General features: G+C 52.2%; 10 protein-coding genes across 10 annotated transcripts; 6 read left to right on the top strand and 4 right to left on the bottom strand.

The window, feature by feature from the left end:
* Positions 1-1,487: 1,487 nt before the first annotated feature.
* On the bottom strand, positions 1,488-2,375 carry J4E86_005943 (uncharacterized protein; the record flags this gene model as incomplete). Its single annotated transcript, XM_051446474.1, has 1 exon — positions 1,488-2,375. The coding sequence occupies one exon, from the start codon at positions 2,373-2,375 to the stop codon at positions 1,488-1,490; it is 888 nt and encodes a 295-aa protein (XP_051302049.1).
* A 521-nt stretch (positions 2,376-2,896) lies between these two features.
* Positions 2,897-3,975, top strand: J4E86_005942 (uncharacterized protein; the record flags this gene model as incomplete). The annotated part of the gene is made up of 2 exons (XM_051446473.1): positions 2,897-3,164; positions 3,215-3,975. The coding sequence occupies 2 exons, from the start codon at positions 2,897-2,899 to the stop codon at positions 3,973-3,975; spliced, it is 1,029 nt and encodes a 342-aa protein (XP_051302048.1).
* A 2,153-nt stretch (positions 3,976-6,128) lies between these two features.
* On the top strand, positions 6,129-8,322 carry J4E86_005941 (uncharacterized protein; the record flags this gene model as incomplete). The annotated part of the gene is made up of 6 exons (XM_051446472.1): positions 6,129-6,572; positions 6,622-6,988; positions 7,040-7,132; positions 7,181-7,313; positions 7,363-8,033; positions 8,087-8,322. 6 exons carry the CDS (start codon positions 6,129-6,131, stop codon positions 8,320-8,322), a joined length of 1,944 nt encoding a protein of 647 aa, XP_051302047.1.
* Positions 8,323-8,862: 540 nt separating this feature from the next.
* Positions 8,863-9,964, top strand: J4E86_005940 (uncharacterized protein; the record flags this gene model as incomplete). The annotated part of the gene is made up of 2 exons (XM_051446471.1): positions 8,863-9,278; positions 9,334-9,964. The coding sequence occupies 2 exons, from the start codon at positions 8,863-8,865 to the stop codon at positions 9,962-9,964; spliced, it is 1,047 nt and encodes a 348-aa protein (XP_051302046.1).
* A 99-nt stretch (positions 9,965-10,063) lies between these two features.
* On the top strand, positions 10,064-10,983 carry J4E86_005939 (uncharacterized protein; the record flags this gene model as incomplete). Its single annotated transcript, XM_051446470.1, has 2 exons — positions 10,064-10,137; positions 10,677-10,983. 2 exons carry the CDS (start codon positions 10,064-10,066, stop codon positions 10,981-10,983), a joined length of 381 nt encoding a protein of 126 aa, XP_051302045.1.
* A 2,931-nt stretch (positions 10,984-13,914) lies between these two features.
* On the top strand, positions 13,915-14,700 carry J4E86_005938 (uncharacterized protein; the record flags this gene model as incomplete). The annotated part of the gene is made up of 1 exon (XM_051446469.1): positions 13,915-14,700. One exon carries the CDS (start codon positions 13,915-13,917, stop codon positions 14,698-14,700), a length of 786 nt encoding a protein of 261 aa, XP_051302044.1.
* A 24-nt stretch (positions 14,701-14,724) lies between these two features.
* J4E86_005937 (uncharacterized protein) lies at positions 14,725-15,417 on the bottom strand (the record flags this gene model as incomplete). The annotated part of the gene is made up of 2 exons (XM_051446468.1): positions 14,725-15,011; positions 15,114-15,417. The coding sequence occupies 2 exons, from the start codon at positions 15,415-15,417 to the stop codon at positions 14,725-14,727; spliced, it is 591 nt and encodes a 196-aa protein (XP_051302043.1).
* Positions 15,418-17,072: 1,655 nt separating this feature from the next.
* Positions 17,073-17,989, top strand: J4E86_005936 (uncharacterized protein; the record flags this gene model as incomplete). The annotated part of the gene is made up of 2 exons (XM_051446467.1): positions 17,073-17,943; positions 17,964-17,989. The coding sequence occupies 2 exons, from the start codon at positions 17,073-17,075 to the stop codon at positions 17,987-17,989; spliced, it is 897 nt and encodes a 298-aa protein (XP_051302042.1).
* A 424-nt stretch (positions 17,990-18,413) lies between these two features.
* On the bottom strand, positions 18,414-19,439 carry J4E86_005935 (uncharacterized protein; the record flags this gene model as incomplete). The annotated part of the gene is made up of 2 exons (XM_051446466.1): positions 18,414-18,471; positions 18,589-19,439. The coding sequence occupies 2 exons, from the start codon at positions 19,437-19,439 to the stop codon at positions 18,414-18,416; spliced, it is 909 nt and encodes a 302-aa protein (XP_051302041.1).
* Positions 19,440-20,020: 581 nt separating this feature from the next.
* On the bottom strand, positions 20,021-20,497 carry J4E86_005934 (uncharacterized protein; the record flags this gene model as incomplete). Its single annotated transcript, XM_051446465.1, has 2 exons — positions 20,021-20,214; positions 20,356-20,497. 2 exons carry the CDS (start codon positions 20,495-20,497, stop codon positions 20,021-20,023), a joined length of 336 nt encoding a protein of 111 aa, XP_051302040.1.
* Between the last annotated feature and the right edge of the window lie 418 nt (positions 20,498-20,915).

Raw genomic sequence — 20,915 nt, 5'->3', positions numbered from 1 at the left:
CATCAAGAATCCCCGAGGCGATTTTTATACCTTAGCCCACAATTCCCTCAAGGCGGCCTTGGAAGCATGTCGCTGCCAGTCTTCAAGGTCGTAGATGTCAGATGGGTACCTTGGCCAGACAAATCCAGCACGTCAGATCCTCTCCAAAATGGAAGTATGATGGACCCGACACCGTTAGCAAGGAGAGGGGGCTCGTTGGGTTTCCTGCAGCTTACAAAGTGGCAAATTCAAGATCAGGGCAGGTACGAAGCTGTTGTTTACGAGGGTAAACAGACCGTTCCTATCCTTGTAGGCACCGTAGGGACAGACCAAGGAACCGAGGATTCCCAATGCCCAAACACCACCACAATCTTCGGAAATTTACCCACGGCCCACCAATTGCGCATCAGCTGGGATTACGATGGTAGCTGGGCTGCGCACGACTGTTGGTTACTTGCCGAGGTTACTCTGACAGCTGGGAAGGTTGACCAACAAGATTGCAATATCACGCTTGTCGGTGCCGCGGACGACATGCACATCGCAGTTCCAACCATTGGATCCCTAGTGACAGAGCTTCATGTAGAGCCCGATCTTGCGGTACTACCGACTTTAGATCTGATGACCGATGTCTTGAGGGATCTAGTCCTCATGAACGTGGGCGGAGAATTCCGATACAATAATATCGAAGGATATATCGACGGGATGTTAACAGCTGCATACTACTCGACTCATTCCGCGCTACTATACCAGCTCAAATCTTCGAACGAAACCGCCTCGGCAGTACAAATGGAGTCAGTGATCCGCGCCTCTATCAATCGAACACGACTCTATGGCTGGCTCGCTATGAATGCACTTCTCTCGATCGCCGCCTTGATGCTGTGGATCGTTTGGAAGATTACCGGAGTTACATCGAAAGTCGTCCGTGAGCCAACTCTCGTGGCATTGACTATGGACTTAGATGCGGTCTCGCACTATAACCGCAACGGATTGTGTAATGCGGTTACCCTCAAGGGTAAGGATAAGAAGCTAGGCAAAATGGTTTGGGACAAGCATAGTGGCGTTCATTGTCGACGGGTGCGGTTCGTGACGGAAGAGAAGGCGAACGAGAACTTGTCAGCGTCCGCATCATTGATACCTCGTAAATAGCTTCAGATATAGAACCTGCTATTGGTTTTAAGCAGCCAAGGAAGACAAGTCCGTCGTGGAGATGGATAAAGTCGGTATGTCTTGGAGCAATCCATGGAGGCCCAGCACCATCCCAGAAACCAGGCAGTGCGGTTGCTTGCTTGCGATGTATACCAGGCGCAGTGGGTCTGGAGTCAAACGTCTGCAATGTTCATGAAAGACATCCTGACGTTTCTTTGCGCTGATGTGGGAGACGCGTTATGTGCCGGCTTCAGAGGTACGAATGGAGCTTATGTGTCGACCGCGCATCCACTATAAGCCCAGCTTCCGCCGCCTTGTATGAACGTGCCATTCGTCGTGATAATTGACTGACATCGCGCGTTTTATCCCACTACCTCACCAATAGCCTCCCACATGCCCCTTTGCACGCGTCTTCTGTCCTCCTCCCTCGCCCTCATGCCATCCTCTATAGTCTGTTCACCACCCTCACCCGTCTTATCCTCCCCGTCAACCCCACCGAATCCAGCAAGCACCTCCTTGACCTTCTCCCCCATCCTCCTCACACCCTCGACCTCCTCCCTCTTCTTGCGCACCTGCTCCTCCATCTTCGCAATGAGCGTCTGCCTCGCCTGATGCGGCCGGTACTCATTGATAAGCGCATGCATATTCGCGACCAGCGTCATGATATCCTTGAGTTTCTGGTCTTTTTGCTCTGACGTCGGGTTCGCTGCCACGATGCCGAGTAGCGATATGTAACTCATGAGTATGCTGCGCAGAAACCTGAAGAGGTAGTTTTGCCGGTCGAGAGACGCGGAGTTGTTCGCCGTAGGCGGTTGCGCGGAGGGGTCGTCGGTCGTGGGCTCGGTGGAGGAGGAAGGGTAGAGTTGCTCGTACGACCAGTCTGGGAAGACGTCTTGCCATTTCAGCTGCTCGGCTATGAAGTCTATGTTTTGCTGGAAGACATCTTTGCCCTTTGCCTTTTCCTTTGTACCGAAGACGTGGAATTCGGCATCGTCGGCGGGCGGTTCGGGTGGGATCAGGTAGCGAAGTTCGGTCGGTAGGGCGAGGATTTGCTCTGCGGTGAGCTTCGTCGATGCATACGCGGGCAATGATTTCGTTTCGTCATCTTCAGGCGCAGCTTCCTTCTCAATTTCTTTGAGTCGCGCGAGGTTTTCGGTCGTGAAGTGTTTGTAGAAAGGCGGGGGGTCGGGGAAGAAGTTGAGTTTGATGTCTTCGTCATCGGGTGTTGGCGGTCGCTGAGGTTCGTCCATGATCGCAATCGGAAATTTTGCGCTCGGCAGGCTTCAGGACGATTGTATGCGCTGGGGTTAGAGTAGGAAAGCTACGCGTGGAGCTGTCGCGATGCTGGACCCTTGCACCAAAGTTAGCGCAGTCCGAGCTTGGACCATCCCGAGGTCACACTCCTGTCAGCGACTGCTACAACGGCACTCACCACACACATATTGTGTCAAATGTCATGCCATACCGGGCCATAGCATGTCATGTCACGACACACTACAAGTAATCGACATTCACTGTCCTTCCAGTATACTCAGCATGCTCCACAGAATTCGCCGAACATACTCCGCTCCGCCCGTCCACGGGTAGTCCTAAAGAAGGCTGCATGACGCGGTAGTCCCCTCCCATTACAAATCCACTAGTACATCTTGCATCATAGCAGAAATGGATCTCAATCAGTCTAGTTTTATAAACGATGAAAACAATCTTCACCCATCTCACCGAATTCCGAAACTTGCATACCAGACTCCCAAGATCCTTTCACATTCGCAACATGTCTACGCAAAGAGCAGTAGTTCACGTCTCTCCAGGCGTATCTGAACTGCGCAATGACGTCCCTATTCCTAAGCTTCCGGCTGAGAACTGGCTGCTTGTCAAGACCAAGGCTGTAGCACTAAACCCAACGGATTGGAAGAACATCGATAGGGCTGCGGCGCCGGGTGCTATTGCTGGATGCGATTATGCTGGTGAAGTTGAGGAAGTTGGCAAGGATGCAACACACTACAAGGTTGGAGACCGCATTGCTGGATTTGTTCGCGGAGGTACGAATACCATTTGTACATCCTGAGGACTGCATGTTGACACATCCCAGGTGACCCAGCCGACCACTCCAACGGCGCCTTCGCCGAGCACGTCAAAGCCAAGACCGGAATCAATCTAAAGATCCCCTCCAACATGTCCTTCGAAGATGCCGCCACTCTAGGCGTTGGCATCACAACCGTAGCTCAAGGCCTCTACCAAGAACTCGGCCTACCCTTCCCACCTGCAAAGGTCCAATCACCAACCCCTGTTCTCATCTACGGCGGCTCCACCGCAACAGGCACCCTCGCCATTCAATACGCAAAGCACACAGGCTGCGAAGTCATCGCAACATCCTCACCGCACAACTTCGATCTCCTCCGCAAACTAGGCGCCGACCAAGTCTTCAACTACAAAGACGCTGATGTAGGCGCTAAGATCCGCGAAGCTACCAACGACAAGCTCAAACTGGCTTTCGACTGCATCGCCGAAGGAAACTCATTCGACATCACAGCTGCGGCTATTAGTTCAACCGGCGGTCACATGTCTGCTCTTCTGCCCGTGAACAACTACCCGAGGAGCGATGTGAAGACCAAGTTCACGTTTGCCTACACGGCGCTGGGTGAAGCGTACAGCGAGAAGGTTGGCGCTAGTCAAGAGGATTACGAGTTTGGCGCTAGGTTCTGGAAGCAGGCTGAGGAGTGGTTTGGCGAGGGTAAGCTGAAGACACATCCGATTGAGGTGAGGAGTGGGTTGGAGGGTGTGCCGCAGGGGTTGCAGGATTTGAAGGATGGCAAGGTTTCGGGTGTTAAGCTTGTTTATAAGGTTGATTAGATGGGATGTGTTATCTTTATGGAGATCATATAAATTCTTGTCTAATATTTGTGCCTGTTGCAGCCATTAGTCACGGATAAGTCAGCTGTACTGTCATGAATCATACCCAGGAACCCAGAGACCTCGATCGTTCTTGCCCAACAACCACTTGTGAAACACATCCTCTTGCAGCTATCGTTTGGGTTAGCAATGTCCACTTCGCTGTATTGAAGAGTGGCGACAGTAAAAGGATGATGGCTTACATGCTCGAGGTTTTTGCCCGTGACGAGACCTCGTTCGGAGTGGGACTCACGCCTGGTGAAGACACCATTAGTATCGCGGCCAAAACTGTGCGGGTGAACAACGAACCCTTCACTCCGACTGAATGCCCAAGGCATATCTTTTAAGAAGTGCTTCGGCACCCTCGTAGACATACACTTGATTCGATTACCGCTCGGTAACGTACACGTGCTGTACGTCGTTCGAGCAATCTCTGCTTGCTCAGCATTAACGAAATTGAGAACTATAAACCATTGCCCAGATTTTAATCTGCTCATCTCAAAGACGTCCACATCAAAAGAGTGGAACGGGTTATAAATTTCTAGTCGCAAGTCCCGGACCTTTACGTCCTGACAACTTTTCACAAGTACCTGGCGGGCTGAACCAGATAAGTCAACGTTTATTTGCTTTCACAACGGAGGCAGAACGCACCCTCCTTGATCGGCCTAAATATATCGACCGGTGGAGACAGCAAAGGTGCACGCAACCGTATATTCTCGATGCCTGGCCCATTCATAGCATACCAGCCCCACTCGATTTGAGGTACTTTGGAGAATAATCCTTCATCAGGATAGGGTAGTCGAACGCGGACTTTGGTGTCAAATAGGAGTGCACCTTGGACATTTACGACAGCTCGGGCCACATCCTCCACAGTAGGCATGACTGCATAAACCGTGTGAGACCTAATGAACCTATTCCAGCGATAGGTCGATAGAATCATCCCCGGGTTCAACCCATGATCCTCTAACAATTGCCGATAATCCTGCTCAATGGCAAATTTGGGTCCGGAGATGTTGATTGTTCTGGTCTTCATTTCTTTCGTAATGTAATAGTCCCGGAGCTCACGCCGGTTGGAAAAGGGTAAAGGCTGATACACCTCCCTGGAGAAGATGGTGTGTTTCATTCGAACTCCAGGAGGAAGACAGGGACTGGTACTTTTATGAAGCGGTACCGCATTGCATAGCGTGAAGGGTCTAGGCAAGCCGGGGGGCTTCCCACGCAGCAGTAATGTTCCGTGATTGAACATTTCGTGGTCGGCATAGATACAAAGACATCAGCGATAGCGTGATAGCTCTTGCGCGAATGGCAGTTCCGACGATGCAACGTGGATAACACAGGAACGTGTACGGCGGGGTGTGAACGATGCAATGATTGGTTGAATCAAGATAGAGAAGCAAGCAAGCGCTTTAGAAGCGGAGAATTGGGCATCGAAAGAAAGGCAAGATCCGCACTGCAACTCGTACGTACAGCAAGTGTAGGTCAGGAATGAGAGAGAGACCCAGGAGTTCTTCGGAAAGCTAGACGAGGTGGATGTCGAAGGAATGGACGATGGAGTTCTCCAGGGTTAGCACCTGGGCATGCGGCGCGGTTGGCGCTAAACCCTTCTAATCTTAGCGCCATCTCTTTCCGCCGACTGGGAGCTGGAAAGCCAAGTAACCCTCCACCCCTCTTCTCCTGTCACCCCAAAAACTGCACCTTACAGTTCCGCATCGTCGCGTTGACTCCTCACGCACTGTATGTCATGCCAGGATCAACGACGTTCGACGCGCTGCATATCCCCACAACGGGCTAGCCTGTCCAGCGGGATGAAGTCGCGCTCGGCCAATCTCAGCTCATCCTCCCGGCACATGCGCATCGTGCATATGTCGCGGTTGACGATCAACAGGCACTCTTTTACACACTTACAATGCACTCTATGCGATTGGCCACAGCTGCTGTCAGAACTGTACTGAATGCACGATGCGGTAATGTTGGCGGCCGGAGTAGTACGAAGGCGATGAAATTGTACGCGAAGGACGGCACGTCGAAAGGCGATGGAGGTATTTAAGCTTTCTGAAGTCTCGGAACTTTGGAAAGTAAGGGAGAGAGTCACCGAAGCTTGATCATCTTCCGCAATGCTTTCAATCCTTCTTGCAGCGGCGCCTCTAGCCTCGCTCGTGTGTGCATCTTTCGATGGCAACCTGAACTACCACTCGCCTTCTCGCCGACACGAAGGCCTTGGCATCGATGTGCCGAAGGTCGCGAAGAGAAGCCTCATTAAGCGGGCGACTCCGTGGGATCCGGCCCAGCTAAGCTTCACGCACGGCGTCGCCTCTGGAGATCCTTATCCCGACTCAGTCATTCTCTGGACACGCATTGCGCCATCTCTCGAGAACGACAGATCGAACGTGACTGTTACGGGTAATGTAGCTTTCTACAACCATGAGACGGAGAAGTACATCAAGGCCTCACCAAACCCCATTTGCGTGGACTACCGCGTTGGTACCGACGGCAACTTCTCCAGCATCGTCGATCAAGGCCAAGCATACACCACTTCCGACATCGACTTCACCGTCAAGGTAAGATCTAAACGGCGGGTATGTCGGGTGATAAGCTAACTTTGAGAAGATTGAAGCGAAGAACCTGTCCCCATTCACCCAGTACTACTACCAGTTCAACGTTTGTGGTAGCTCCAACAAGAGCCCACTCGGCAGGACCAAGACCAGCCCCGACGAAGACGACGATGTTTCCAAAGTTGGTCTTGCTATCTTCTCCTGTTCCAACTGGCAGAATGGCTACTTCAACGCGTACGGCAATGCTGCTAGGAAAGATCAAGTTGACTTCTTCGTAAGTATGATGATTACGCGCATTTGTGACACTGCTAACCTGGAGATGAAGGTTCATCTTGGTGATTACATCTATGAGTCCACCAAGGGCAAGCTCGGCCAAGACCCGCGCGCCACGAATCCGTCGCGGGAGATCATCACACTTTACGGTTCGTAAGCAGCTGATCATTGGATCTGACAGCTACTAATTCGTCTCAAAGACTACCGAACGAGGATTGGTCAGTATCGCACTGATGACGACCTTCGCCTTGCTCACCAGAACTTTGCTTGGATTCCAACATGGGATGATCATGGTATGTTGCTTGGCATGACACCCCTCTACTCAACTAACGGATGGATAGAGGTTGCAAACAACGGTTATCGCGATGGCTTTAGCGGCATGAACAACACTGAACAAAGCTTCAAGAAGTTCGGAGGAGTGAGCGTTGATTCCAGGAAGATGAACGCTGTTCGCGCCTACTTCGAGTGGATGCCGTACGTGTTTCGCTTTGACCGTCCCTGATGTCGCTAATAACGACCGCAGCATTCGCCAGGTCGACATGGATGACAATCTCCGCATCTGGCGCAACTTCAAGATGGGCAAACTCTTCGACCTGATCATGCTCGACACTCGCAACTACGATCGATCTATCACAACCCTCAACTGGAACGACGAATACATCGAGGATCTCAAGGACGATGCTGGCCGCTCGCTCATGGGTAGCCGCCAGGAAAACTGGTTCTACAACCAGCTATCCGAGTCGCATGAACGCGGTGCTACCTGGAGGATCATCGGTAACCAGATCATCTTCTCCCGAATGAATAACAGCGCAGTGTACAGCAACGAGCTGAACGCCGATCAGTGGGACGGGTACACCGCCAACCGCAACCGCACTCTTCATCACCTTTACAGCAACGAGATCCCGAACACTGCCTTCTTGGCTGGCGATTCTCATGCCAACTGGGTGTCTGATCTTGTCTGGCTCGACGAGACCCCATACGACCAGGCGACTGGTGCTGGTGCCATCGGCGTCGAGTTCGCTGGCACGGCCGTTTCATCCAGCGGTTATGGCGCTGGTAGGTCTATTGCGAATTCAAGTGACCGATCAGCAGCGCTCGTGCGTGATAACCGGGAGCTTCAGTGGACTGAAGGCTACTACAGAGGGTACTACGAGCTGTTCATCTCTCCTGAGGAGCTCAATGCGCAGTACTACGGTAAGTCGATACATGATAACCTTTACCATGCTTCACATGCTGACGGTGTCTAGGCTCTCCATCCGTCGCATCTCGCAACCCCTTCGATATCAGCCTTGCGAACTTCACCGTCAAGGTTGGTGCCAACCATCTAGAGAGGACGAACGGAACTGTAGTCGCTGCAGGCGGTCATGTCGAGAGTGGGGCGCTTCAACGTGGTCCCACAGCCCCAACTAACCTGACGCTCAACACCGTTACTGGGGTCTGGAACGTAACTAGCTTTGAGCAGATGTTTGTCACATACGCGTAAGAGGCTTCATGCAGGGCGAAAGGGCGGCCTGAGCTGCGGCTGTTAGGCCTCCAGTTCCACATCGATGTGCAGGACAGATCAATTGAAAACCTCATCGTGACACAAACAATGATCTCGCTCATATCCCATATCTTGATATTGATCTCTTCCCAGAACTCATGATGAGCCTGCTGCCGCTGCGCAGATTGCGCCTGATCGGGCTAGGTGACAATGTGGGCATGCCCCTTGATCGACCGAGCGCCAATAAGCCACCCCATTGGGCAAGGAGGCATACCCACCTGAATGGATTCCACGATGTAGGTGTCCTACCCAGGCTCCATCTGCGCGATCTCTTCGGTCGCCTGAATGGAGCTCCGATAGATGGGTGTCTACTCACAAAGCTCGTGCTGACAGGCGGTGGTGGCGCTTGCCCCGCTCAACGCAAATCGTCATGACGCATGCCTGTTTCCACGCTATAAGATAACAAGGACAGCGCGCATCGGCGGCATCAAATCTATCGGAAATTTATCGCGACAAGCTCCGTTACGATCAAACAGCAATATGACGTCCACGATGAGAGCCTGGCAGTACAACAGCACCAAAGGCGGCATCGAGAAGAACCTCCAGATCAATGAGGCCGCGCCACAACCAGTGCTTCATGATGAGCAGATTCTGGTCCAAGTTCACGCCATGGCGATCAACCCCGTCGACCACAAAGTCACTGAAGGCCCAATGCCTCTGCGGCTTGTAGGCTCCGACATCACCCCCGGTGCCGACTTTTGCGGCAAGGTCGCCAAAGTAGGCAAGAAAGTCGACGAGTACCAGATTGGCGAATTCGTCTTTGGCGCTAAAGTCGGTGCGCTGACGGGAGGAAGCATGGCGCAATACGTAGCCGTGGATAGACAAATGTTGGCAAGGCTACCAGAAGGCGTGAAGGTCGAAGACGCAGCAGGCGTCGGCATCGTGGGGCTGACTGAGTAAGGCCCTGCAGGCTACACAAGAAGCTGAAAGCCATGCTAACCCCATCTCCAGATACCAAGCCATCGCGCCAAACGTCAAGAGCGGCGACAAAGTCTTCATCAACGGCGGCTCAGGCGGAACAGGTGTGTACGGCATCCAAATCGCGAAAGCGCTGGGGTGCCACGTGACGACCACCTGCTCAACCCCCAACGTCGACCTCTGCAAGAGCCTAGGCGCCGACGAAGTCATCGACTACAAAACCAGCGATGTAATCGAAACACTCTCGTCCAAAGGCCAGACCTACACCCTCGTCGTCGACAACATCGGCACACCACCCAACCTCTACAAAGCCGCATCCGCTTTCCTCACTCCAGCCGGCAAGTTTGTCCAAATCGGCGCGGGGATGAGCGTTGCTAGCATCAAGAATGTGGGGTCCAATATGCTGTTACCCGGGTTTTTGGGCGGCGGCAAGAACAGCTATCAGTTGTTGATGGCGAAGCCGTCGTCGGATGCGCTGGGTCAGATCGGTGGATGGATGAAGGAGGGGAAGGTCAAGTCTGTCGTTGATGAGGTGTTTGAGTGGGAGGATGCGCCTAAGGCGTTTGAGAAGTTGAAGACGGGGAGGGCGAGGGGTAAGATTGTTGTTAGGGTGCCGTTGGATTTGGATAAGGCGAAGGAGAAGGCTGGGGGTGGGGATTCTTGAAGAGGGTTGAAAGCACAATCTGTCAGTGGAGTGTTGTTTCGTCAGATTACCACCGGATAGATTGATTTGAAGACAGTCTTTTGTCGTTCCTATGCCGCTATGCACTTCCATCTGATGGCCACTGGGCTGCTTCATTCTACTCAGCCTAGTACACTCATTCACGACGCGAGCACGTACGTCAAGCCTAGTGTTTGCCTAGGTCACGGTCCTCGCGCGCCTACTTAGCTCGCGACTTATCACGTTACCAACTAAGCACATGTAACTGTACATCGCGATAGCCCTATATAGCTCAACTTAAAGCGCTTGAACTACCTCTTCCACTCCAATCGCTACCGCCATACCACGAATAACGCGAGACCTCCAAAATGGCCCCTCGAAATCCACTCAAGACTAAGGCTAAGGCAATCTCATTGTAAGTCGTCGCAGACGTGCGCACAAGCAGCATTCCAGTAACTCACGACTGCGCAGCATTATACAGAAGCGAAGGGATAATCAAGAGATGTAGGCGAATCATCTATCGTCATTCTCCAGATGCTCACGAAGCTATTGTAGGAATAGTGTGAATGACAAAGAGATCGAAGAGCTTGAGACTAAGCTGCGTGCACTTCAAAGCACGCGAAGCACACTTCAGCACAAGAAGCGAAGCTTGGCTACGTAAGTGCGAGACTCCAGCACACCACAAATTGATCACTGACGTTGTATTTCCTTCAAGCAACTTCGGCAAGTCAACTGATGACTACACCTGCATATTGAACCGCCAGTTCGCCGCCGAGATGTTCGAACGTCTCTCTGCCCGCGAAGTGCGAGACATGGTTTACTTCCATCTCATGGGTGGCGCTCCAGATGTCAGCATCATTCAACGCGAGAAAGACCTGCCCGATAACGAAGGGAACAAGTACTACTTCCACATTGACCACAGTGACCGTCGCGGCCAGGCTCGCGGCCTTGACAACAAATTTGAGCACTTCTTCAGGGAGAAGTACATGGGAAAGGAGTTTGTGGTCGAACTCGCGGAATAGTTTAATACGTACGCCTCCTACAATGTCTGGCACGTCGATGATGTTCCCTTTCTACTTGGCGCTTGCCCTTTCAGAGATGCGCTCTGCCGACCCCTCGACTTCCTCCGAATGCTTTCAGTCGACATATCCATCCCCGACCATTTGATCCCACCTGGCCGGGACTATGTGGAGTTTTCTCAACGTCCCCGGGGCTATGTGATAGCTCGCCACATGACAGCAGAGGGCAATTTAAAGAAGGAAACCTTCGAGAGCTAGGTGAGTTGGCTTGGCGATCTCGCCGCAACAGCACAAGTTTCCAGAATGAGCGTCACGCTTAATGTCATTGTGCGGACGAAGGTTGCGATTTACAGATACAAAGCTGTGCTGCTCCCGCACATCCAAACGCTTGTCGAAAAGGATTGCAAGGGCGTTGTTTCGTACGAAAATCGGGGCAAAAACGTTTACCCCCAGCCGAGGGATACGGAAACGGTTACCTATGATCGGAGCATGTTGCTGCCAGCAGGCCAGGTCGAAGCTGCTATCGCCGCTCCTTTCGAAAGTCCCCCTTGCATATTTACTCTAGAAACCTATTTCCCCAAGCGCGCATAGTAGATCTAGAAGACACGAGGTATGAGCGCTACACGCGCACGTGTTTCTACGTGCAGTGTGGTGCAGCCTAGAAGAAGTCAGCGAGACTAGAGGAATGTAGCATCACCGTGTACCACATGGTGCTAGGGTCGCGCACGGCTTCGCATCCTTGTATGATCTTAGTCTTTGCTCAAATATCACTTTCGGTTTCACAACGACTTCGTGAATGGGCGCCGAACGATGCAGTGTTTCCAGCAAGGGAATCACGCACCAGAACGAATGCTGTAGCAATCGAAATAATTCTTGTTTAAGGTGTCAAAGATGCCCTGTATCGCTGGTCCGATGTGTGAGAACATCTCTTGTACGAGAGCATATATCCATGAGCGCGTTAATACACTACACGGTGACATAGCACGACAACACTCCTGGAGCTATCTCACGATACACTTCTGCTTGGAGACTACATTGTTGTATTGAGAAGCCGGAGCGATAGGAAGAGAAATTCTAGAGAACACGAGATCTCACTAGCACATTTAGCTTCGACTGCATCGACAGGTTCAACGTGTAGAAATCGGTTCTTTTTGATGATAAGCACATGCAAGATGTCCATGAGGCTAGTAACTTACGAAAGTACCAGTCTTGAGTCGGTGGCTTTTCTAGCGCGACCCCGGACGGGTAAAGTCACATTTCCAGCCAGAGTACATCTCAGTGTTACGACGGGAATCACGTCGATATGGCTGAACTTCCCCGTCAACCTTCACTCCGCGGTCTTGCAGATCGTGCACAAAAGGAACCAGAGCTCGTTCAAAGCCTCTCGCTCCTGTAGGCGTCCAGGTGCGAATCAAGATATGCAGTTCGAGCTTGTTTAATTGCTTGATTTTGGCGATGACAGCAAGTACTTTGACCTTTTTCTCGGAGGTATGATTGGTAGCGACAGATTCCAAGTTCTGACGATCTCCTCCAGAGTTGCGCCTAAGATCGTACTGTCCCGTTCTGCGCCACCTGAGTTTGTCGACGTCCTGATGGGCTTGGAAGGATAGCAGCACAGTGAGTGAGCGAACGAAGTCGAAAGCCCGGACCGGAAGTGATGCTAGCGGCAGACCATATTCCAGAAACTCTTCCACATCGTTTGGGTGGTAGGTACGGAATTGTGCGTGTCTGTGGAGTTCCTCCATGATCTCTTTCTGGAACGAAGTGCCCATAAACTCACTCCTTAGATAATGAGGGATGGGATCGAGTTCACTGTCGTTCCACGAGCTGAACGTCCATCTAGGGCCGGAGGAAACGCGCCAATCCTGACCCAGGAGTGACACTTCTGCTGAATGAGGGAGAAGGTGATCGTAGATCATATCTCGCAACTCGCGAGGGAGCTTATCAGATAGACTTTGAGACAGGCTTTGACACCAAGACTGGCCGTATTGTTTAGCAGCAGTAGCCTCTTCATAACGCAAGGCCCTTCCATGACGCTTCAGCGAACGAAATCTAGACTCGGCCTTCATCATCTCAAGTCGAGCGGCAGATGTGTTCGAATTGTTGGCGTCAGTTTTCTTAAGGGCTAACGCTAGCGCTCGTCGGTTTGCGTCTACGAGCTCGGCAGCCATGTCTGGAATCGAGGACGGGGTCTCGTCTGCACCTACTTTCATCGAGAGGTATATGAGTTTGGCGTAGGTTAATCGTCGATATCGAGGGTAATGGTCTAAGGCAGACGAATCTCCGGGTTGAGGGTGGTTGAGTATGATCGACAGGAATTAATCGAGATGTAAATCGCTCAGGGGACTGACCAGTGCTTAGGCAACAGCGAGTGATCAGGAGATTAGTACCCAGTAGTCTGTGTATACGCGTCACAACCTAGAAGTATTGTCATGAGCTTAGACCAATGGCTGTCATTCTAGTGAATCTATCGCTTTGTCGTGGAGTGGAAGACGGCCGTTATCCTTTTCATTGTAACGACAATATCGAATCGTTAGTGCAGCTTTCGCTACATGACAATGGAGAGCCCATATGTAATTGAGGTGTGCAGTATAAGCAATAGCCCATAACGGCTGATACCGAGCTGTAGTAGGGTCAAGGGACGGACCTGTGACTGAACCTACAAATATCGGTCTAAGCCGCTGCTATATCGAGATTGCGAACTCACACAATATCATACATCCGAATGTAGTAGTGGTAAGGAATGTGTACACAGCTGCCAGGGAAGCATGGTGAGGTTGCCTGCATGCCTGCGACGATGTCTGGAGAAGACGTGGGGATGAAACGCGTAGTGTAGCAACCCCCGACACTTCCTTGGCGTCGCCCACGAACTTCGACATTGTCGCATACCCCTTCAACCTCCCAAATCTCCAAAAGTAATGTAATACCACCGCTATGTCGTCCATACCGCGGCGCATCATCCTCATCGCATCGTCCGTCTCCCTCCTCCTCTTCATCGCAATCTCGCTAGCGACCGCCATCGAAGTACGCGCACCAACCACACCAGTCATACAGATCAACCTCGCGCAAGCTGCAAGAGTCGGGGATGGCGATGATATCGTCGCGGCGAAGGCGCTGTTGAACGGCACAGACTTCGACCGTGGCGATGTGTACAACGGCAGTAGCATCGTGTCTGGCGCGACGCTCGTACCCACAACGATGACCGAAACCCAGGACGGGATGATTGGCTTCACACCTGAACCACAAACGAGCGCGAGTTGGAGTGCTGAAGGTGTCTTGGGGCCTATTGCTACACCAAAACCGTCCGTCGCGCTTAAGCCTCGACCGCCAACCACTCCACAAATACCGATTCTCGCTCTCACATACTCCGGTGCAGGCGGCCCTAAGCACTGCCGCGGCGAACTCCTGCAGAAGACCTATTTCCCACCGCCCCTTGAAACATGGAAGAACGGCACATGCATCACTCTCCCAAGCGAAGCGCGATGCGGCGTGTTTTATTCGAACAAAGGCGACAACTGCGAGGCGCAACTCTTCAACATGCCAGACTGCTATAACACGACACGATCGTACGTGAATACGGTCGTTTTCATGCCCGAAGAAAGAGCAGTTGGTGCGCTTTGGAGCAGCATGTGGGTGCGATGTGGTGTCGACGTGCCTGAAGCCAAGATGCTTGATCCGAGTATTCTTGGTGGTGCGCTGAAGAAGCCTGGCGGAGGTTGAAGCTTTCACCGAACTGGGTCAGACTTAGTCACCCCTATAGGACCAACTAGCCGTCGCATAGCTTCGACGTAGCGCCATATCAGCCCGTGACCAAGCCACCTCGCCAACGACTCGGTCTCCGTTACCGTCTCCGTCTCCGTCCTCGTCGTTGTCCTCATCTTCATCCTCGTCCTCATCCTTGTCCCCATTCTCGTTCTTGTCTTCGTCTTCGTTTGTGGAATCGCTGTCATATTCGATTCCGTCTTCGGTGGTGCTGCGATCTGAATCGGTCTCACCAGTGATGCTATTACCATCAATATCCAAATCTCTTACTGGTCGTTCAAAAAAGTCCTCTTTATAACGCTCCGCCCCGTCACGTACGCTCACACGTACAACATCTGCCGCATCACAAATTGGACCAAACAAATCCCAACCCGTCCTGCACCAGCCACGGCGCTCTGACTTGCGACGCTTGGACACATGCCGATACCACGACACGTTCGCAATCTTCAATTCTGCAATACGGAAGTCCTCCGAGAACTCTTCGGGTGTTGGCAGTGGTGGCTTTTCGTAACGATGGTAATCCAACTTGACATCCATGTCACGCAACTCTAAGCACGGTAGTGGGCCCTGCCGGTGACTGAATGCACCGATAAAAGAAGAAACGTTCTCGACCGGCACGTATGTGTAGCTGGTGAGCACGAGCCGTCGAGGTTGCGTCTTTGCCAAAAGAGCCATGTTTTCCCACAGCCAGATGTCCTTGGTATATATGATCGTCAAAGACTCGAGGGCTGGCATATGGCTCGAACTATAAATGCATCTAGCCCCTGATAGACATCCCAAGTCGAGGATGAGGTGTTGGAGATGAGGCAATGGCTTCTTAAGAAACGAGTGGATCTGTATTGCACGGCGATCTGAGATCTTATACGGCGCTTCCATTTTGTGTGTTTCCTGGTAGTCGAATCTCAACAAAAGAGACCGCATGGCCTTCGCGTGTCCGCTTTCATGTATTGCTGCGTAAAGTTGCTATGATGACTTGTCAGCCTTTCTTTCGGGGTCGTTGATGAAAGTTTTGAGTGCTTCAACCTACTCCAAAGACGTCTATGAAGGGAAAGGAGCGTATATATGATGGGAGTTGCCGGGGTGTTTCATCATCATCCGAGTCGTCCTCGGCAGCGCCCCGAGGATCGTGTGGCGCATAGTACTCGCAAATTGGAACACATCTGATACTTTCTAAACGAGGCGCAAGGCTCAAAATTGTCTCGAACGTGTCCATCAGGTGTCCTCGTATCCAGTCAGTCCGGGCGCATTGTGTGCGATGTTTGGCTATCTTGGCACCACCGATAGTCAACTGTTTGAACGATTGCGATACCCAGGGAAGTTGCAATAACCGCGTCAAGCGGCCAAGATGCTCCTGGGTGCATTGGAAGGGCATGTCATGTATGATTTCTAGAAACACTTTTTCAAAAGCGTTGTTGAAAACCCGACATGCTAAACGGGAGTTGTACACTGCCTGGCGACTCTGCACCAGTAATCGCGGTATGACTGGTACGACCGAATCGTTGTGTGGGGAATCTTCAATGAGCTTCATTCCGATCATCTCGATAAGTTCGATCGGAAGATCAATCACGGTTCTGGGCGGCGCTGACGACATATTGGTGGTCCGGTGGGCGGGCTATCTTGACAATGAACGATGATGAGGCTGGAGACATCAGATTCTGAGGGTTCGCGGAGCTATGACGGGGACGCGCTGCATGTGGGACTGGGCCCGGGGAGGACATCAAGCTAGACTCTATGCGGGGTAGCGGCTGCGCTACCGGCTAGCATGCAGCCGAAATTTCCCCCCTCTCATCCGTGGGAGAAAGCATCGAGGTCGCCTCTACGAAAGAACCCATCATAGCGGTGAAACCACATTCACACGAATGAATTGTTATGACCTAATACTTGCTATCTGATGTCACAGTTTGTTTTACGTCACGCAGACGTGTGGATGATTAGGTCCAGAACAAATAATGCCACAAGCTACCTAGGTATGAGGGCATGTGCAATCAACTTACAACGAGACGCAAAGTTCATACGCTTTCACTATACATAAGAATCGAGAATGTGCTCGGGCTTGGATCAGCTACGCTCTTAATGGCCCAATGACGGCATGATCGCAATCGAAGGCAACGGGAATGGTCGACGTGCTATGCTGAGCAGCAGTAGACCGCGAAGAATAGGTAGTAAGTCGAGCTCAGTCTCATCTTCACATCTACTTTCACCTTCACCTTCATTTTCAATGGCACTAGACTCGTCGCAAAGCGCCGCGTCAAGCAGACGCAAATGTCACCTACACAGATTTCCTGCTGCTCAGTTTTCGATACCCATCAACATCGCGCATCTCAAAGGCCATGTCAAAATCCACGTCAAAAAAGCTAGTAACACTCCGCGGCGTCTTGGCCCAGCTTCCAGATAAAGACGTCCTGCACAAATATCTCGGAAGGTCGACAACTGCCCCCAACCTACTTTGCGACGCTGTCCTCGTCGTCCTTCACCGCAAATGGTCAGCTCACCCACCGTATCGCCTCATCGAGCTAGGAGTTACCACCTACGACCGATCTAGCATCAATCAAGGGCAGCCTATCATGGCTGGCCCGCACGCAGAAGACCTGCTACGCAAAGTATGGTGTCTACACCTTGTCATCCGCTCCACTGCGCACCTAGACTCTACAGACACCGGTCTCGACCCCTTCCACTTCGGCACCACGGTCTATGTCTCCCAAGAAGAAGCTCTCTCCCTACTCCAGCAGATCTGGCGCCAGCCCATGGACGAGCAGAATGAGGATGCAGGCTACCGACCCATCATATACATGTTCTTTGGCTCCAACTGTAGCATCAGCAGGGTACGCAAGACGGCGTTCGACTTCGACCCAACCCTTCTGGATACCACGGTAGCGAGTCTTGATGCGCAAATCATACCCCAGCAGTCGAAGATTACCCGCCACGCAGACGCCGACTTCGCATACCTCCTCAGACAGTTCAGCGTCCCGGTATATCACTCCGATAACAGCGGCAACGCAGCCATGTACGCCACCATCGTCGCTATCCTCTCAACCCTCCGCTTCGAGCTCTATGGGTCTCTACAGAATGCGAAGGCAAAGCCGGGGCGGGTGGGCCAGTCAAGTTCCAAGTCTGCGATGTTCGTGGTGCAGAGCTTGATGAACTGGCCCACGCCGGCGCCGCCTGTTGGCGTGGAAGTGTTTTGCTGGAGGTGTGGGAGTGGTGAGCATGGGTTTTTGGAGTGTCACAATACGGATCTGAAGTGTAGGAGGTGTGAATGTGCAGTTCAGGAGTGGAGGAGGAAGAATGCTGGGACGCATATGGAGGGGTCGTGTGCGTTTGGGCCTCGTTGATCAGATGGGGCGGAGAGGTGTGAGGGCAGCTATACGAAGCTCGTCAGTGTCACAATGAGTCGTTGATTCATGTAGCGGTGATGAAGGCAGAAGTGGAAAAAGCTGTGGTCGATGTGGAGCCTACATCAAGATGAAAACATGCATAGTAGATGGCCAAAGGTTAATGTAGGCTCCATGGTGTTCAGCTTTTCTATTGTATGAGGCGGGGTTTGGCTTGTACGCTAGTGTGATGATTTCATTCGTAGCTGCATAGCTACCTGGGTGTTCTACCGATAGTCCTTTCAGATTCCCACGTTCCTTGCCGTCTCCTCTCCTCTCCGTCCGGAAACCCTCGCCAATCTACTGTCCACCGAAACCGTAGTCCCTTGGCGGTATCGGCAAGTACTGATACATACACCTGGTAGTCTTATGTGTGTTCCGCGCACCAAACAACCTCTTGACGCCCGAATTGCTGCAGATCTGACAGATTAGAGCCGTGTGACAGTACTTTGCGATATGACTCTTGTGATCGCACCGAATGCAGTACACCAGCTCTCCCCATGGTGGTGGCGACAGCGACTGTCCCATCTGCATGACTCCAGCCACCACTTCTGACATACTACGGCCCTGGACGACGGCGGGTGGCGAGCCGGGGACGTCGGGGTACATCCACGGCTTTAGGGTGAGTAAGACGGCGGCCATGAGCGTGGCGGCTGCGTCGTTGCCAGCGGTGTGGAGGTTGGGTACAACCATGTTGAAGTGAGCGAGGAGATCTTTGAGTCCGATGAACGGTCCGCGTGGTGTCTTGATGCCCAGCTCTTGCGCCATGAGCTGCGTGTCGATGACTTTGACGATAGTACCGTAGCTCAGCAGGTCGACTCCGAAAGCGCGCTGCATGTGTTCGAATTCATTCTCTACCGCGTGACCAACCAATATGATAGGCTGCAAATCAGACCCGTCTCCATACTCCCGCGGTCGCACGAACGTGTTGATGAGTACCTGTTTCACCTCGTCCATGGTGACGAACTTAGTCTTGCCGAACAGGAAGTTCTCGGGGTCTCCAGCGCCGGGAAATCTGTTGATGAGGTGGGCGTTTTCGATGATGCGGGCGTGCGCGGCTTGGATGCTAGAGAGGATGTTTTCGGCGTGGATGGTCGGGGTTAGTCCCTTCTGCATGAGCTCAGCGATTCCGAGCTCGGTGGTGGGTTTGGGCTCTTTCTGCCACCACTCTGCGTCGATGCAGACGACGGCGGCCTCATTGAGTCGTTGGGGGGAGCCGACAGCGGGTATGCCGCAGAAGTGGCCCAACACCTCGAATGCGGAAGTGTTCTGGAGGGACTGCTGGAGGTGCTCGTTTGGCGATATGTAGTCCTGATTGCCGCTCATCTTTTCGGCTGACCGAAAGTCTCACAGTTGCGTGAGGTAATGTCCTGAGATGTGTTAGCGTGGAGAATTAGATGCGCTGAGAGAACAGCCGCAAATTTTTAGAGAGGTGCTTGGAGAGGTTATGGAAGGGGTGGTTGAGACCAGAGCACGTTAGGTTGTATCGCAAACGCGAACGAAAAGAGCTTGGCTATTGTAGAGAAGTCGGCGTCACTCGCAGTTCGCGGAGTGCGCTAGAACCCGTGATACACCAAACAAGCTAAGTGTGGACCTCAGAGACGAAGTGAATGTGGCTCACCAGCGCCAAACTGGCTTCTCTTTTCAACATAGTGAAAGAGACGTAGAGCTTATTCGCAACGATCGATGAAGAGAACCTAGACTCATGTGATTACACATACGAATTTGTAGTGCGGCAGTAGAGTATGAAACATAACGTAGATGTCATGCATAGTCGTTACATGTACCTTCACGCGAGTTCGACACGTTGTACACGCCGTGGGCCATGACAAGTCGGCGTGATACCCTGCACTTGCACCAGTTACTACTGTCTCACATTTTCATCGTTCTCATGTCATTTTACGCACTCATCTAGCCATGCCCAGGCCCTCTTCACTTTGGTCGACTGTCGTAGTGAGAGAGGCACTATCTTGTTTCCCTGCTAGCTCTTCCTCACTGCCGTGTATGTTTGTCCAAAACGTATCCAACTCAGTCGGTGCCTTGGGTTTGGGACGTGTTGAAGCACTGCCCATGGTGCGCAGATTGGAGCTCCATCCACGGACTTCGTGAGTCGTTCTGCGGTTCGCGTTGATGAGGACGGCAAAGGAGGGGCAAAGCCCGATCAAAAACGGCTTACATGTGTCAGTATTGAGCGACTAAACTAACGGAGCGGATCAAGCTTAAAGACCTATGGGAGACTTACCAACAGCTGTCTCGGCCATACTCCATACTGCAAGCCATGTACCATCCATCGTCTTGCCAGTCCTGATAGTCTGTGCAGTGACATTGGCAGCGCGTAGAGTGGCGATCAAGATGCAAAAGACTCCACTGGCAAATAAGACCATGATGGCAGTTTTCTGCGTGCGCGGCATCTGAAGGTTCCACGTGAGATGCAAAGGAAATGCGATGACTAGGGATGGTCAGTAGCGATTTCGAGGCGGGCGACTTGATGTGGAGGGTGCTTACGCATAATATTGGTGATCGTATCCGCACCGAATGAGTACCAGATGCTGACGAACTGCCTGACTTTGTTGTTGCAACCTCTAGACCCATCGAAAAAGCTGTCCAGTGATACGCAGGTTGTGAGGAAAGCTACATAGTTTCCAACGAGTGACTGTTTGTCCTGTCAGCACACAGTGGTCACCCTGTCAGAATATTGAGGGGAACTCACGACAGCCCAGAGAACGACAAGAAACCACCACATCCGATTGTACACTCTGGGTAGCCCAACAGTCAATTTCCTGTAGAGAAAAAGCAGCCCAA

This window comes from Alternaria arbusti, assembly GCF_024043155.1.
Source record: "Alternaria arbusti strain BMP 1465 chromosome Unknown scaffold_7, whole genome shotgun sequence".
Lineage (NCBI taxonomy): Eukaryota > Fungi > Ascomycota > Dothideomycetes > Pleosporales > Pleosporaceae > Alternaria > Alternaria arbusti.
This window is presented reverse-complemented; position numbering and strand designations above follow the sequence as displayed.